This window comes from Takifugu rubripes, chromosome 1 (genome assembly GCF_901000725.2).
Source record: "Takifugu rubripes chromosome 1, fTakRub1.2, whole genome shotgun sequence".
In the NCBI taxonomy this organism is placed as follows: domain Eukaryota; kingdom Metazoa; phylum Chordata; class Actinopteri; order Tetraodontiformes; family Tetraodontidae; genus Takifugu; species Takifugu rubripes.
In genome coordinates this window covers 1361265-1377276 of record NC_042285.1, presented here as the reverse complement: position 1 = coordinate 1377276, position 16012 = coordinate 1361265, and the positions used below count along the sequence as shown (strand labels likewise).

At 52.4% G+C, this 16012-nt stretch overlaps 1 protein-coding gene across 2 annotated transcripts; it reads left to right on the top strand.

The window, feature by feature from the left end:
* Window positions 1–556: 556 nt before the first annotated feature.
* Window positions 557–15772, top strand: hs3st3b1b (heparan sulfate (glucosamine) 3-O-sulfotransferase 3B1b). Of its 2 annotated transcripts, XR_003888352.1 has the most exons (3): window positions 557–1399; window positions 13304–14986; window positions 15017–15772. XR_003888352.1 is itself a non-coding variant. In XM_003961014.3 (2 exons), exons 1-2 carry the CDS (start codon window positions 813–815, stop codon window positions 13920–13922), a joined length of 1206 nt encoding a protein of 401 aa, XP_003961063.2. In that variant the 5' UTR covers window positions 557–812; the 3' UTR covers window positions 13923–15772. The 2 variants fall into 2 exon arrangements, 1 of the variants encoding a protein (XP_003961063.2); XM_003961014.3 differs by having other exon boundaries at window positions 13304–15772.
* The last annotated feature ends 240 nt before the right edge of the window (window positions 15773–16012 follow it).

Genomic DNA, 16012 nt, shown 5'->3' with positions numbered 1-16012 from the left:
TGCTGTTTTTTTTGTTTGAGCCTCTGAAGTTGGTAATTTGTTTTAAAACTTGTCCCGTGTTTTCAATAAAGTTTTTTAAATGGAACTCGGTGCATTAATTGTTTCTTTAATTATTTGCGAGTAATTTGATGACATCAAACCTTCACTTCCTGGAGTCGCCTTTTAAAGTTGTTATTGTTCGTAATGGATTTTCTGATTGAACTTTATTTTTTTAAATCTCATTTAATGAAACTTTTGTGAGCGGAATAAAAACGCGCCAAAATAAAAACACACGAAATTTTTACCCGTTTTGACGGAGGTGCGCGCGCGGAGACGTGATCGACCCCCGGTAATTGGTTTCTGCGCGCGATAAGAAACTTTTCTGCCCCCCCCACCCCGCGCGCCGAGCCTCGCGATCGTCCCGAGGATCCCACGGTCGGTTCCGCCCTCGCGCCGCTGAACCTTCCACCATTGGCCCGCTCTTCCGTCCCGTCGCATCGCTATTGGCTGTGACTGGTGTCGCTCCCCCGCGTGCCTCTTTTAAGCTCTCGCGCTCCGCGGCTGCGCTCCCATCAAGCGCGAGACGTGCGTGGAGCGGCAGCGCGTCGCGTCCGTCACAGCGCTGAAATTGTCCTGATTCTGGACACAAATATGGTGAAAAAACCAAACTTGATTCGTGGAGAAATCAGCCGCTTCAATATTTAGCTAGTTTCTTTTCATTTATTTAATCGCCAGGTGAGCATGTGCGTCATTTCCCCGGGATTCGCGAGGTGTGAGCGGGGCTGAGTTGAGCAACATGCGCCGCTGGGATGTGAACTCACCCCGAAAGGCTTATGGAATATAGCCTGGTTTGTCACAGCCTGAACGCGCTCCGCTCCAGCCCCGTGAAGAAGAGGCTCCTGCTGCTCAGCATCATGTTTCTCATCTGGGTTTATATGCTCTACTCCTGCGTGGGCTCCTGCTCCACCGTCCCGAGCTTGGTGGTGGACACCTACCGAGGCAAGGAGACCGGCTCCGCGGTGGCCAAGAGGACCGAGAGCGGCCGGACGGACCTGGTGTCCAAGCTGCTTCCAAAGCCGCAGCCCTGGGAGGACATAGAGGGCGACTACGAGGAGTCCTCCATCAGGCTCGGCGCGTCCAGAGACCTGCTCAATGAGGAGCCGGAGGCGGACAGAGCCGAGGACTGGGACGAGATGCGGGCCGAGCAGGGCCGGGTGCCGGGACCCAGTGCCATGTCCATGTCCAGCTTCTCCAACGGCTCCGGGAGCAAGAAGCTGCCGCAGGCGATCATCATCGGGGTGAAGAAGGGAGGGACCCGGGCTCTGCTGGAGTTCCTCCGGGTTCATCCGGACATCCGAGCCGTGGGAGCGGAGCCGCACTTCTTCGACCGCAACTACGAGAACGGGCTGGAGTGGTACAGGTGAGGGGTCCTGATCCGGTTCCTCACCAGAACAGGCCAGATGGGAGCCTCGGTCCCTTTTAATTGATAATAATCAAACGCCTTGATTAAAGTGAGAACTCCCAACTGCTGCAGTGAAATAGTTAAAACTAGAAAAACATTTTTATTGATTGAATTAGTCGCTGTAACGTGACTAAAGAACATTTTACATTTTAATTTTCTCCTGCAGCACAAACGCATCTTCAGCGGCAGTTTTGGTTTTTATATTTGCGCAGTTTGGACACGAAGGCGCAGTCAAATTTGCACTTTCCCCCTCTTCTGCTTATAGATTTTTAACACAGATGCTTGTTTTGCTAAATGAATCGGTAAAACTCGGGGCCAGGGATCCGACCCCCGCCACCTCTGAGCCGGGCGGGCACCAGTGTTCCACCGGACCCTGGCACCGGAAGTCCCCGCGTCTAACGAATTGTCTTGATTTAAACTTGTTATTTAGTGACCGTTTTGCCACGCAGAGTTTGTTTGGCCCAGATTCTGTGTGATCCCGGGGCTCTTGGTGGATCCCGCGGCTCTCGGTGGATCCCGGCAGGGTTCCGGGGACGCGCAGTGATCTCTGTTGGACGCAGCGCAGCACTGCACCCTGACGCGCCTTCGGGCCTTTTCTGTTGCGTCAAAACGCGGATTTCTGCGGGGTTTTGTGCTTCGCTGCGGGTTTTAAAGCTCCGATCGTGTGTTTTGTGATTTTTCTGTTCGCCTCCAGGCTTTTCTTCGTAGTTTACGTTAATTTTTTTTTTTTTTTTTTGATGCGCTACGTTTTTATAATCGCAATTAGGGTGGAAAAATAATCTCGTAAATCGTTTAATCGGCGCGCACATTGTTTTGTACTTTTTGGATAAATTTAGACAGTTTGTGGAGTTTTAATTGAAGCTAATGTTGAGCACAAAGCGGAACGGCTTCATGTCGTTTCGTCAACGAGCTCCTTTGAAAGTAAAAGAGGAGAATCTGCAACACAAAACCCACATTAAAACAATTGAAGGCCTTCAGAGGGACAAACTAACATTGTCCTCAACATTTACATCACAAAGTCTTAATATCAGCAGCCGAGTGCTTCGTGGCTGGAGATGAACCCTTCTAAGCTGCTCCAGTTTGCTTCCAGAAACATTTAATCCCAAATGAAGGATTAGCTCATTTGTTTCTCCATTCTGGCCCTTTTTAATCTGTAAAACCAGATTTTAAAAAGGAGAATTTCAACGTGCTTCGGAGTCTCTCCTCTTTTGTTTAAAGTTTTTATCTAAAGTTCAAAAAGCCGAAGCGTTAAAAGTAGCTGTTGGTGTCCCGATTAGCAGATCTGGTCGCCTGTTTAATCGCCGGGCTTCTGAAAAGAGGCGGCCAGCCGTGTTTGACATCACGAAAAATAGAAAAAAGAAGAGATGAATGGAGAAGTGACTGCTGGCAGGCTTCGGAATAAAGGCTCCGGCTCCTTTTGGCTTTGGGAGGTTTCTTGTTCTCGCTTTGATCGAAACGGAGGTTCCAGCTCCGGTTGGTGGAAAAAGTGTTTTCAGGGGCTGAAATCGAACCCTTTCCATGGACGGGAGTCGGGACTCCAAAGAATTTGCTTGGATATAGAGTGGAAGCGTATCGTCTGCAGCTAAATTTAATTTTGCTCTCATTTTGTCTGCCAGAGGAATCGAACTCACACACAGAAATAAATCAGGAGTCAACGCAACGTTGTGCAGAAACAGGATGTCACAAGTCTCAGTGACGGACGTCTTGGCTGATTCCCTGAAGCTTCACATGGAAGTGGAGTCGATTCAGGGGAAAACCTGTTCAAATGTGACAGTGGGAATCATTTATGAGCAGAAAAAAGAGACAAAAACAACCAAAATGTGGGATTCCGAGTGGGTGGACAGAAGAACAAATCGACTTTATATCAAAAGGGAAAGAAGTTTAATCTGTAGGTTGAATCCTCATTAAATGCTGCTTCATTATTGCAAATTTTATCAGTGCGAATAAACAATGTGCGTTGGGGTCAGAAGAGCTTAATTTCTGTTTAGAATGTTGAGAAACGTTCTGCTTTTTGCATTTGGTCATTGAACCGCTTGATAAATGTCCCTCATCTGTCTCCGTAGAGAATTAAAAGAGGAGTAAATGTGCAGTTTGGGGCCAATATTTGACCCCCGCCGTGTTGCAAAGGGGCAGATAGAAGCAACGTGAAAATAGTTCTGAAAACGCTGCTCTGAGCGTCGCTTCTATAGTAAATACACTCGGTGACATTCCAGCTCGCCTCGCCCCGTTTGTTCGTTTGCACAATCTCAGCCGACCACGGCTTTAACGAGCCCTCGGTTCGAGTCCCTCCGAGCAGACGCGGCCGTGGATGGAGGAGAAAAGGAGTGAAAGAGCGAGCGGAGGAGGAGGAAGAGGAGGAAGAGGAGGAGGAGGAGGAGGAGGCGAGGTGGCGACAACAAGCCTCATTGTGCGTTTCTGATGTTCTTTGACAGTTTTGATTTGTTCCAAAGACGAACAAGATTCACGTCTTTGACCGAGGGGGTCCTCGTATCGGGAGGTGCACATTTCTCAGTGAGGTCATGCATGAACTCGCCCCAACACACACACACACACACACACACACACACACTCGTATCAGGAGTTGGCGGAGGCCGGCCTGACTCAACATTGGTCCATTATTCCTCTTTTTCTGGCGGCGGAGGTGAAAGTCGTCCGTTATCTGCTGAGCGCTAAGCTAATAAAAAGCTCTTATCTCCAGCACGTACGTTAGCGCGGCACCGATGGAGCCGAGGAAAAATGAAGTGGCGCCCACGCGGTGCTGGCCCGGGGGGTCAGCGGGAGCGCCGCGCACTTCTGCGGGAAATACCAGGAATCTCGGCGTTTCTTGCTCGGACACTTTGCTCCAGGATCTCCCGCTCGCCGCTCCTCGCCGCTGCATATGGCGAGCAGGAGCACTTGTTGAGCGTAGCTGCCCGCCAGGCCAACTGCGGCCTCCGCGCCGCCGTTCCTCCTCCCTCCGAGCGGCTGTTGAGCGAAGAGCTCTCCCCACGTGGCCTCGTGCACCGACTTCAGTTGTTCCGTCCTAATGACGTAACCCGAGGCCCACACACGATCTTCATCCCTCCTGTGGTTTGGTCTCTGATCAAAGCTTGAGCTTCAGTCGCCCTTGAGGGCCCGGACCGGCGCCGGCCCCTGGCAGGACGCCTCCCCGACCCTGAACCAGTGGGAGCTGCAGCGGAACGTCGGTCGGATGGTTCCTTTCCGGTTTCGCAGCCCGGATGCTTTGTTCCCGCGGCCCGCCTGTCGTTCCGGTTCCGCACGAGCGCACGTTCTCGTATCGGCTGCTGCCTCCACGCAGGTGACACATCCGCTTCCTGGGCCCGGCTCTGTTCCCAGACGCCGCTCGATTCTTCCAGCAGATGCGAACATCTGGACGCAGCGGCCTCCGCTACGCCGATTTGACCCGGCCGGATTTCAGCTGCTCCCCAGGTGTCTTTTTATAGCGGAGAAGTGTTCGCTAATCCGCCTGTTTCAGTTCTGTTCCCCCACGACGTTCCGTCTGGAACATTTCACCCTCACGCTTGTGCAGAACATCAGAACCCCACCCCCCCCCCCCCCTTCCCTGTGATTGGTCGGACTCTGGAGGGTCACCGCCATCGGCCGGGATTGGCTGTGTTGATCCCGCATTCCTGGCGGGAATGGGCGCTGACGTCAGTCAGTGGCGATGTTTACGTTCACGGACGGGATGTGTGGAAGAAAGGCGCCGTTACGGTGGCGGCAGCCTCAGCTGTGAGGCCGCAAATCCCCCCCCCTCCCCAGCCACAGAGAGCCCCCGCCAGGGTGCACAAACGCGACCGTTGCCGCGGCCCCGCTGGGATGGCCGGTATTGATCGGTCAGGCCTGATTGGAGGTAATGTGGCGGGATGGGTGAAGGGGTCAGATCCACGTCTGCTTGCTGTCAGGGGCGTGTCGCCCATCTGTGGACGGACCCCCGCCGGGATATTAGACCGACAAAAGCGTGACGGATTTGCTTTGGTTCTGGAAAACTCTCCTCACACACTCCATAAGAAGCGGCTCTGGAGGGCGGTTTTAGACGCTCTGGAGTCGGGATTGTTTCCCGGATTCCTGGAAGTACCGCCGGCCCTCGAGGCCGAGCGTGCGGCTCCCGGCAGGTTGGAGCTGGCGGCAGACTGAAAGTGTCCGTGTGTCTGTGTTGGCTGAACTTCCTAAAGGAGCGGATTATTTGCCCCCTCCCTCACAGGCTGCTGTGCGTCAGTGCTGCCAGTGGGTAAGAATAGTGTCACATGTCACGCTGCCCGTCCCACCCTGGGCGGGGTCTCTGCAGAGACTCCCTACTGCCTAAAATGGGCTTGTCAGGGACTGGACAGTGATGGGGGGGGGGGGGCATAATGTGGCTTCCATCCCCAAATTACAAGCATTTCTTTGTGGAAGGGCAGACCTGTGGAGAGGGGAGTGGCGGCGCCGCACCGTGGCAGCGTGCCTCCCTCGCTCCCACCTTCTCGCCCCCTGATCCGGGGACAATATGGCCGCCGCGGGCAGGAAGCTCCCGCTGGAGCCGGGGATAAAGGCCACAGAAGGCAGACAGGAACTTTGCTGTCAAACATTCAGCAAGGCTGGAAAAGAAAGCTTGGGGCCATTGTCACGAGTCTCTCACCCGAAGAGTTTGTCTTTGGATGTTCAATTTGAAGTTAGCGAGGAGGGTGGGGGGGGTGGGGTGGGGGTGGGGGGGGGTTCTAATGAAGCAATATAAAAGGAAGGAAGTGGGCAAAATGGTGCACAAACCCTCCCTGTGTGCTGAGGATAAATGGGATTTTATTTTAACAAGGTGATAATTTGTGTGTTGTTACACATACAAGCACCCCCCCACCCCCCACCCCCCCAAGTTCAATAAATGGTCTTTATTATTATTTGAAAGGTTCCTGTGGAGGCCGGAGGAGGAACTTCACAGGCTGGACAGCCGGTTCCTTTTTTTTTTTTTTAGGTTTCAAAAGATTTCTCCTCAGTTTACGGTTAAAAACCTTCCTACAAATTTGAGCTGGAGCGACGACTCAGTTAGCGGCTAGCATCAAACCAAAGAGGAAGAGGGGAAGGTGATGACAGCCAACCTGGGAAGCTGCACTTGTGCCAGGTATTAGGTCCCAGAGGTGGCCATTATGGTGCTGGAGAGAGTGTTTGCCTCTGGGGGGGAGCGAGCGCGAGCGGCCGGGGGTCTCCTGGGGGTTCCATTAGCCTAGCAGTAAAAGAGCAGAGCTCATTAGAAGCCCTGAGTCGTCTCCGTGCACTCGACACCCGTCACTCTCTCCATCTAGATTACGCTGCCATCCCAGAGGAGCCGCGGCAACGCGGCGAGACTCAACCCACGGCCACTTTTCGCTGCTCGGTTGTTTTTTTTGTCTCAGACAGATTCCAACTTTTCTACTTAATTTCTAGATATCAAACCTTCCTGAACGTCCCCTCTGTGTCCTGCCTTAAGTAAACTGTGATTTTTATCTCTGGGCTTATTCTCACATCCAAATCAGTGTGAAAGGACGCGCGCGTTTGCCAGGATTTTACGTCTTTGGCACACACGGATGCGTGTTTTCCGACCCCGAATGGTTTAAGTGGGTATCGAGTCAAAAACGTAATTGGCTGTTGAAAAGATTTGTGAAAACAAACATGTACGCAGGCCTTGGGGCCAGGCCCGACGCAGAGCTGGTGTTTCTCAAATGTGTTTTTTACATTTGCGCCTCCTTTTTACATTTTTACAAAATGGTTTTGTCTCCTTGGCGCAGATTTCTAGCAGATCCTGTTTCACTCCCAACCAAGAGGCCCAGCGATGGAGATGCATTGGCGGGGTGAAAGCATTTGTCATCATGCTATTGCGCTGTTGCCCCCGCCCATGCAAGTGAAATGTAGCCGCACGTCCGCCTCTGGCAGCGGTTCGTAGCGGGGATAGCTGAAACGGTGCCTGTTGCTAATGGTAATTATCTCGTCTCCTGGACGAGATGCTCCAGACGGCAACATCTCGGCTCACATCCAGACTGCCTGAGGGTTTCTGCTGCCACCCTTCCCGTCTCTGAAAGGAGCCGGCTAATTGTCGCGACTGGTGCTATCGTTGCTCCATTTAGCTAATTACACGTTAGCTTGGAAGGCAGGCTGTCTGAGGGAATTTGTAAACCGTTAACCTTCAACAGCTGCAGTGTGCATTTTGAAAGTCTGAAACCCACACGCAGAGATTTTTGACTTGCGACACACATTAGAGCGGAAATCCCCACTCTCTCTCTCACGCTCTCTCACACACACAAACACAAACACACACGCACACACACTCACAAACACATGCACACACACATTCACCTGCCTTCAAAAAAGCAGCTACGGATGACAGCCAATTCAAACAGGATGCAAAGCAGCTAGCTCCTTCTCAGTCTCCCCTGTGCATGTGTGTGTGTGCCACCGTGCATGTGCCTTGGGAGGGTGGTGGTGGTGGTGGGGGGGGGGGGGGGGGGGTTGGCATGTATGTTCCTTCCCGAGTCTGTTTCATCTTTTATTCATCCTTGCTGTAGCAAGATCAAGGAGTCATGTGCCTCTTGGTGCATGTCAAGTGTCAGGAAACCAGTCAGAATGGCTGATTCTGCACACACACACACACGCACGCACACACATACACGCACACACACACGCACGCACGCACGCACACACACAGTCTCGCATCGGTGTAATTCGGCCACCCCGTCAGTCAGTCGCGCTGATGCTGCCGGAGCTGTGGAATGCGCGGCTAGCTAAGAAGCTAACACCTTCTGCAAACATCCAAGAGCAAACACGCTGATTAGTCAGGATTACACGCGTTAAACAAATTCGAGGAGATATGGCCAAGTGGTGGATTTCAAGAGGGCCTGTTCGCCGACAGACACGTGCTTGGCGTCGGGGCTCCCGCGACCGGCGGTGTCAGGTGGCTTATCTGCTAATGCTCGCTATACAAAGAGGTGAGATGTTATGCTAAGCGTTACTTTAAACAGTGGGATCTTTCACCCCCCTCAGGCCAGAAAAGGTGTTTGGAACCACGTCCCATATAAAAGTCTGGGGGAAGAACGGAGCGGCTGCTCTGTTGCACATTCATTAGAGGAAGGGAGGAGGAATTTCCAGCCTCCGCCATCCCTTTCACCAACTCCTCTGTTTTATTTATACCACATGGTGGGCTTCCTTGCTCCACTGCAGGGTTATTAACACTCTGTAATTCCTGGCAGACGTCTACGGCCACAGGCCAGAGCGATTCCGGGCCTGAAAGACTTTTACGGCTCCGTGCATTCCTGCGCTCTTTTCCATAGGTGCCAGATAGCAGCAACGGTTCTGAGTGGGGGGAAAATGACGGTTTATTGAATTGAATAATTTGTGCTTGTCGAGGAACCGTGATGCTGCGCATCGCGGAGCGACCGCAGCAGCGAGGGAGGAATGCCGGGGCGGCGTTCCGGAGGGGAGCCGTGCAGCGGCGGCGGAGGGGAGGAGATGTTGTTGGGGCGTCTGACAGTTAGTCTGGGGGATTACGTGCGGTGGCTTATTCTCCGTTTATTTATTCTGCCGAGCTGTCCTCTGACGTTGCCTCCTAAAACCCCGCTGGCTCCCGGCCCGACCCAGTCTGGAGGTCCGACTCGTCTTCGCTCCTCTTTTTTCCAGCCTCTCCTCCTCCAGGAAGAGGCGCTGGTTATCGCTCGGCTCCGGCGGCGCGCGGCTCCCCGAAAAATGATGGATGGACGGGTCGGGTCGGTCGGGTTCACAGCTTTGTTTACAGGAAGGGTCAGTGGATTCCCAGGCTGCTCTGACACAGAGCAACGTCTTGATGGAGCTGTGGGTTCTGGGAGCTGCATTTATCAGCCAGATTAGGACTCGGGCTCACGGTCCGGGTGTCAGAGTGTCACGGAGAGAAAAAACCCGCTGATCTTTCCAGTTTGGAGGCTGTGCTGATGCTGTAGAACAGCTTAATGGATTAACTGTGACCTTTGTACGGAGCTGCAGCTCATCGGAGGAGACGTTCTTCATCTGCGAGGCCAAAATAAAGCGTGAGCGAGTAAACTGAATGTTAATGCATTTAAAGTCTGATAGATCCTAAACTCGATACCAACCAGGAGAGCTTCAGTCCAAACCGGTCCCATGTCCACCACAATTTATGAAGAAGAAGCAGTGGCCGACCTCTGGTTAGACTCTGTAGGGGGAATTATGGGAATAAGGTCGGTGGTGGAAAAGAAACACTGTAAACGCAAATGGAAAAGCTCCAGAGCGGAAGGTTAAAAATGAGCAAAAAAAGGATGTAAAGACATATTCCTCCATCTGCGGGCCTGCTCCTGCTCTCCGTCCCACCTATTAGCCGCTAGTGGCTAATAGGAGACAATCTTCTGCCGTCATCTGCTGAAGGATTCCACATCTCCTCCTCCAACATCTGCAGCATCTGCAGGGCCGAGCCTCTGATACCAGGCCAGCCTGCATCATAGCTGGCTCCCACTCAGCCCCACTGAAGCCTGAAAAATGGAATCCTGGGGCCCGGCTGGAGCGCTGACAACTCCGAGCCGGCTCTAAGATGTGGAACCTAAACAACAGGTCCCCCCCCCTTCCCAACCAGAATGCAGGTCTGTGCAGACAAGGTCCCTATATGACCGTGCAGCACCTGCACAGTCTCAGGAATCTGCTTCTCCTCAGCCAGGAAATGAACTGTCAGGAAAGCTAAGTGGCCACATGCTAACAAGAGGACTTGAAGACGAGGCCTCGGCGACTGCGGGGCTCTCCGGCGTGGCCTGGGGAGCCTGCACCATAAACCGTCTTCTTTCCCTCTTTTAATTCACGGCACATCTAGTTGGAAAACCGTCCGGGGAGGGGCTCGCTCGCCCCCCCTCGTAGTAGCGAGTGAGTATAGCTGCGTGTTTATCACACGTATTTACGCTGTTCAAACAGGCACGTTAGCCGCTACGTTAGCTTGGAATGAAGACGTGACTCCCGTGAATTCAAACATCCTCCCATCGTCCTTCCCATCGGGGTATTTCCAAACCGCCGTCTCATGGGTGTTTGAAGGTCCCAACGCCGATTTGAGGAGCCGATCTTCTCCGTCTAAGGAGGAATAAAGTTTCCTTGTGATTCCTGAAAGTGCTTGTGCGTCCTCCACGCCGGCTCGTTGGGGTGAGAGCTACTTGGGAAAGAAAGGAGGCCTTTCAGCACTCCGTCCCGCGTTTCCTGCCCTCGGCTTCTGAAGTGTCGCTCTGCCGTCGGACCCCGGGCTCTGATTGTCAGGGGTCGAGGGAACCTCGGAGATCAATGGGGGGGAGGAGGAGGGCGGTTTAATTTAAACCACTTGAAAGTGAAGTGCTGATGAAGTCACTCTCGGAGTCGCTGGGCTGTTTGATTTTCCTAATCAAAACCGTCTGTTCGGAGACACTTCATTATGCCGCTGTTGCATGTCGTTAACCTCTGGTGCGGCGCCATAGAAACCGCGTATCCTTACGCTCAACCGGGGCGGTGAAGCCCCTCCCACTCTTCTCTTGTGGGTCCAAGATGCCCGCTGATTTGCCTGTATTCAAACAAACCCTCATTTGAGATTCAAATGATTCCGAGATCCGACACAATTGAAAACATGCTGCATCAATTACAGAGCTGACGGGCAACGTGCCGACACGGCCTCCCTTCTGTTTTTTTCGGAGGGGGGGAGGGGAGCCAGGCGTTCAGATAGCGACGCTGCGACGGCCCAGCGGCCGCCAGTTAGCATCGGATCGAACATGACAGAAGGGAGGGAGAAGCGCCAGGTGGGAATAGCGACTTTGCCGAGCGCTCTTTATCTCCGCTGGGATGAGAGCTCCTTAAAACAGAGGCCAAAGGGGCCCCCCCCCCCACCCCGTCGGATGCATCATGACACAAACGCTTTGTTTTAACGGAGGTTTCTATGTCATATTTGAAGGATTCCAGCGGTTTTTGTGATGATGCAGGCAGATAAAAGGTGGTGGGACAGCCCTGTCAGCCCCCACATGGAAGCAACTGGGATGATCTGACAAGGCCGGTTTAATGGCGACTAATCGAATTTAGCGAATTTTCCCCGAGCACGAGCATTTTTTTGGACCGATTAGCAGATGGCTCGAGATGAATAAGGAAATGGAGTCTCCCCTCGTGGTATTTGCAGTCCGGTTAATTATTTACAGTTTCGCCACTCCTGGGCTGCATATTAGACGCTCTGCCGAGCTCTTTGTGTCCACTAGCGATGAGGTGATGTTTACCAGGGCAACTTTGGCACACGTTCCACTCGAGAGCCCTCCAAAGGCTCCGCTCTATTGAGGGTTGAGGAGGCTCCGAGGCTCGCAGAAGCCCCCCGAGCTTGCCCTGCCCCCATCCCCGCCTCCCCTGCCCCGGCCGCGGCCCCACTTGGCCCTCCGCTCAGAGACAATGGCTCCCTCTCAAAGAAAAGCAGGAAAAAAGAGGAGGCCGGTGTCACGGAATTGCCTGTTTGCTGACGGAATCTTTAAAAGCAGCACCTCATAAATCAAAAAAGAGCATAATAGGCATTGTTTCCTCTAAGAGCTACTTGTCTCACTAAAATCCCCCCTCCGCTCCCCCATTGTGGACCTTCCTCTCTGGGCAAAGTCCGAGGTGGAGATGTTTTATGAGGATGGCGGGGAGGTTGGAGTTGGGGGTGGTTCCGACGGCTTTTAAAGGTTTCCTCGCCACCTTCTTTCTCCGACGCCATCCAACCATCTCCGTGTTTTACGCTCCAACCCCCACCTTAAAAAAGCTCCCATCAGCATAATCTAGCGCCGCGCCGCACATTGCAGCGCCGGCCTCCTCCCTGTCTCCAGCGCCGCATTGTCATTTTGAAATCGGATTAGGTGGGAAGCCATTTGCCTCCTCCGTGTCGGTTCTGGACTCTCTTTGTGTGCCGGCGGAGAAATGACAAGAACCTCAGAGGCAGTTGACGCCATTGAGCCTCTGGAGAATGACAAGTGGCGTGAAGTTCTGGTGTTCGCTCCTCGAAGAGCCCCGCACAAACAGCTTTAAGGTGCAGGGGAGCCGGAACGACGGTGCTCGTTTGGACCATTTTTCCTCTTCCATATTGATGGGTTCATTGGACTTTGACCACAGTCAGGAGGTTCTTCTCATAATCCGATGACGTGTTCCTATATGACAAGAATCCTCTGAGCTGCTCTTGCTGAGTAGCGCTTCCTCATTTTACCCCCTTTTTCTCATCCCTTATTCACTCTTTCACTCTGACATTAATGGGGAGCTGATGTTACATGAATTAGCCATGAGCTCCATGGACTAGATTCCATAAAAGTATGGTTTTCAAGAAGAGCTTGAAGCTCTCTTCCCTCAGCTTTAGCCACAGAGGCCAGGCTAAGAGCACGACAGGCTCGCCTTATCTAGAAGAGCGTTCACCCTGGTACACCAGTTATCTCTTCCTTTCTTTGTTTTTATCCTCTAAACGGGCTTTAAATTGTGCATTTGTTATTTCTGGCACGCCGCTGTGAAGGCCAGCTGACCCCTGTCGACCCAATCTTATCACGTCTGCTATAATCTAGCGCCGCAGGCTTAGGAGCAGCCGTCACCTTTTTCCTGAATAAAGCCACGACTAAGAGAAGTCTCCAGTCAGCAAGGCTGAGTGAAGAAGTGGACGTATTCTATAAGACAAACCAGAACATAGGAAACTAAACGAGGTGTCTGCTGATGAATAAATAAACGGAGGATTGATGATCGGCTCGTGTTTGACTGCAGAGTAAACAGGGATTTATCCCTGGAATGACGTTGACGTTGGAAAGCTGTCCTTGCTAACAGGGTTTGCAGCTCTATGAAGACCAAACAGAGTCACTGATGAGCTCTCAGAGCACTCCATCAACCTAATTCCATTAGTCCACTTTCCCCCTTTTCCTAACCCGATTTTGTTTCTCTTTCCTTCAGGGAGCTGATGCCCAAGACTCTGGAGGGCCAGATCACCATGGAGAAAACCCCCAGCTACTTCGTCACCAGAGAGGCTCCGGCCAGGATAGCCGCCATGTCCCGGGACACGAAGCTAATTGTGGTGGTGAGGGACCCCGTCACCAGGGCCATCTCGGACTACACTCAGACGCTGTCCAAGAAGCCCGACATTCCCTCTTTCGAGAGCCTCACCTTCAAAAACAGGACTACGGGTCTCATCGACACCTCGTGGAGCGCCATCCAGATCGGGATCTACGCCAAGCACCTGGACAACTGGCTGCAGTTCTTCCCCATGCGCCAGATCCTGTTCGTGAGCGGGGAGCGTCTGATCAGCGACCCGGCGGGAGAGCTGGGCCGCGTGCAGGACTTCCTGGGGCTCAAGAGGATCATCACCGACAAACACTTTTACTTCAACCAAACCAAGGGTTTCCCGTGCCTGAAGAAGGCCGAGGGCAGCAGTAAGCCCCACTGTCTGGGCAAAACCAAAGGCCGGACCCACCCCAACATTGACCCCGAGGTGGTGCAGAGGCTGCGGGACTTCTACAGACCCTTCAATATGAAGTTCTACCAGATGACGGGACACGACTTCGGTTGGGATTGATGTGAAACTCACAAAGACCATTTTCCTTTTCCTTTTACTTCCTTGTTTTATCCATTCGTTGAGATGTTTCCTGTCCACAATTCAGAGGCAGGTTGTGGAGACGTTGCTATATATATGTAAAATGTACAGAAATTTATTTTATAATAATTTATTTTATTTTTAAGCAATTAATTCACTAAGCTGCCTAACCGTGTCAGTGTGTAGCCCGCGGCCCACGTGTTGTTTTTAACATTCCTCGGAGTGGCGGGTGGAAACTACGGGGGTGAAAATGTCAAAGCCCCATTACGGGTACAGCAGGAGTGGGGGCAACCTGTCCATGTCCAGCACAGGTGGTTTCAGACTGATCCAATTGTCCTGGCAGGACGGCTCCTCCAGCTCAATAACGGGAGGATCGATGGGCTTAATTGATCTTCCGTCCTCCGAGTATCCAGCTGCCCTTTTGTTTCCAGCGCTCCACCAACGGCCCGTCCATCACACACCAACTCCTCTCCCAGACCACATCCGGTCCCGTGTTACCATCATCCTAACCGGGGGAAGGCAGCAGCCAGGTGCATCGATCCACCCAGTCACGTCGCTCCCGAACCCCCATTAGAAGCCCTGGCCCTCGCTGCTGGGTTCAAAGGTCGCCTCAGGTCCCAATCAGGTATTCCTGGAGGAGGGTCTATTTCAGCGTGACATGGCAGCACAACAGGGACCCCCCCCACCCCCAATGCGGGGCTACTGTGGTGTCATATGGCCTTTGTCTCCTTCACATCTCCGATCTCTGCTTGTTGCCAAAAAAATAATTCAAATCACATCTTTTTTTTTTTCTCCTCTTTTTCTACTTGAATTCTTGATATGCAAGAGGGAGAAACTTCCCTGATGCGCAGCCATCGGGTCTCTGAAGCGGAGGCACGAGGGGGTGGCCTGCCAGGCCATGCCAGGCTATGCCAGGCTATGCTATGCTATGCTATGCTACGCTATGCTGCACTGTGCTGTGCTCGCTCAATTCGATGGCCATTGGAGAAATGCAAAACTAATCAGTGCGTCAGGACCCGTCAGTCCTTCCGGACGGGTCCTGACGGGTCCTGACGGGTCCTGACGGGTCCTGACAGGTCCTGACGGGTCCTGACGGGTCCTGACGGGTCCTGACGGGTCCTCCTGTTGAAGCAGGAACCTGAAGGAACCCGAAGATCCTCGTGCAACAAAAGTCCATCGGATCAAGTTGAAGTCGTATTTTCAGTAAAATTGCGTTCAGAACTTCTTGTGCCTCTTTAACCCTCCAATCAAAGCCCAGTCAACCCGCTGAAGTCGTCAGAATTAGGAACTAATTGAGAAATGTCTCTGACTCTGCGCTGGTTTGGCTCCACACCGACAGGTGGAGGCAGGTTCTCACTGTGGTTTTTTTTTATTTTAACCTGCCTGACGACAAGCGAACGGCTCCGTCCCGCTTTGCTCCTCGGTGCGATGATGTGATCCTAGGAAAGCATTTACCCCCACCCCCCCCCACCCCCATCCCAGGGCTGCGTTAAGATTGGGGTCACATGACCGAGGGAACGCCTGAAAGCTGGCAGCAGCTCCACGTTGCTGCTTTTGGTTACGGTTGAGTTTTATTCAACCTGGATTTCAAACCTAAAAAAGCAACGTTAGAAATGTTTGTCTTACCCACATATAAGATGTATTTAGACTAGAAAATGTGTATAAAAACTGACAGAGGACGTGTAAATCAAATATTTTGTGGTATTTACTTCAAAGGAATTAATTTTACACAATGAAAAGGCAAAAGTGGAGCAGATGTTTCTAGATGATTAAATACTGAACATTCATAATATTTCTTTGTATGAAGAGATAAATAAAATATATATTTTACCAAAAAAGATGGCTACATTCGTTTCTATGGCGACGTGGACAACTTCAGCTGGTCCGGGCTGCTCCTCCCACCTACCCACTGCCAGGTGTGTAAGCCCCGCCCACTCCGCCCCGCCACTGCCTGTTGCAGCTGTCCATTAGCACGTTAGCATCTTCAGACTTCCTGTGACTTCCTGTTCAGGGAGGAAGTGTGTGTTTCTGTGCGTTTGTGCTACATCAGAAGCTCCGGGTACGTTTGAACA

Coding starts and splice junctions, on each gene's coding strand:
- hs3st3b1b (XM_003961014.3), top strand. CDS start 813: ATGGAATATAGCCTGGTTTGTCACAGCCTGAACGCGCTCCGCTCCAGC. Junction 1,400..13,303: donor AACGGGCTGGAGTGGTACAG/GTGAGGGGTCCT, acceptor TCTTTCCTTCAG/GGAGCTGATGCCCAAGACTC.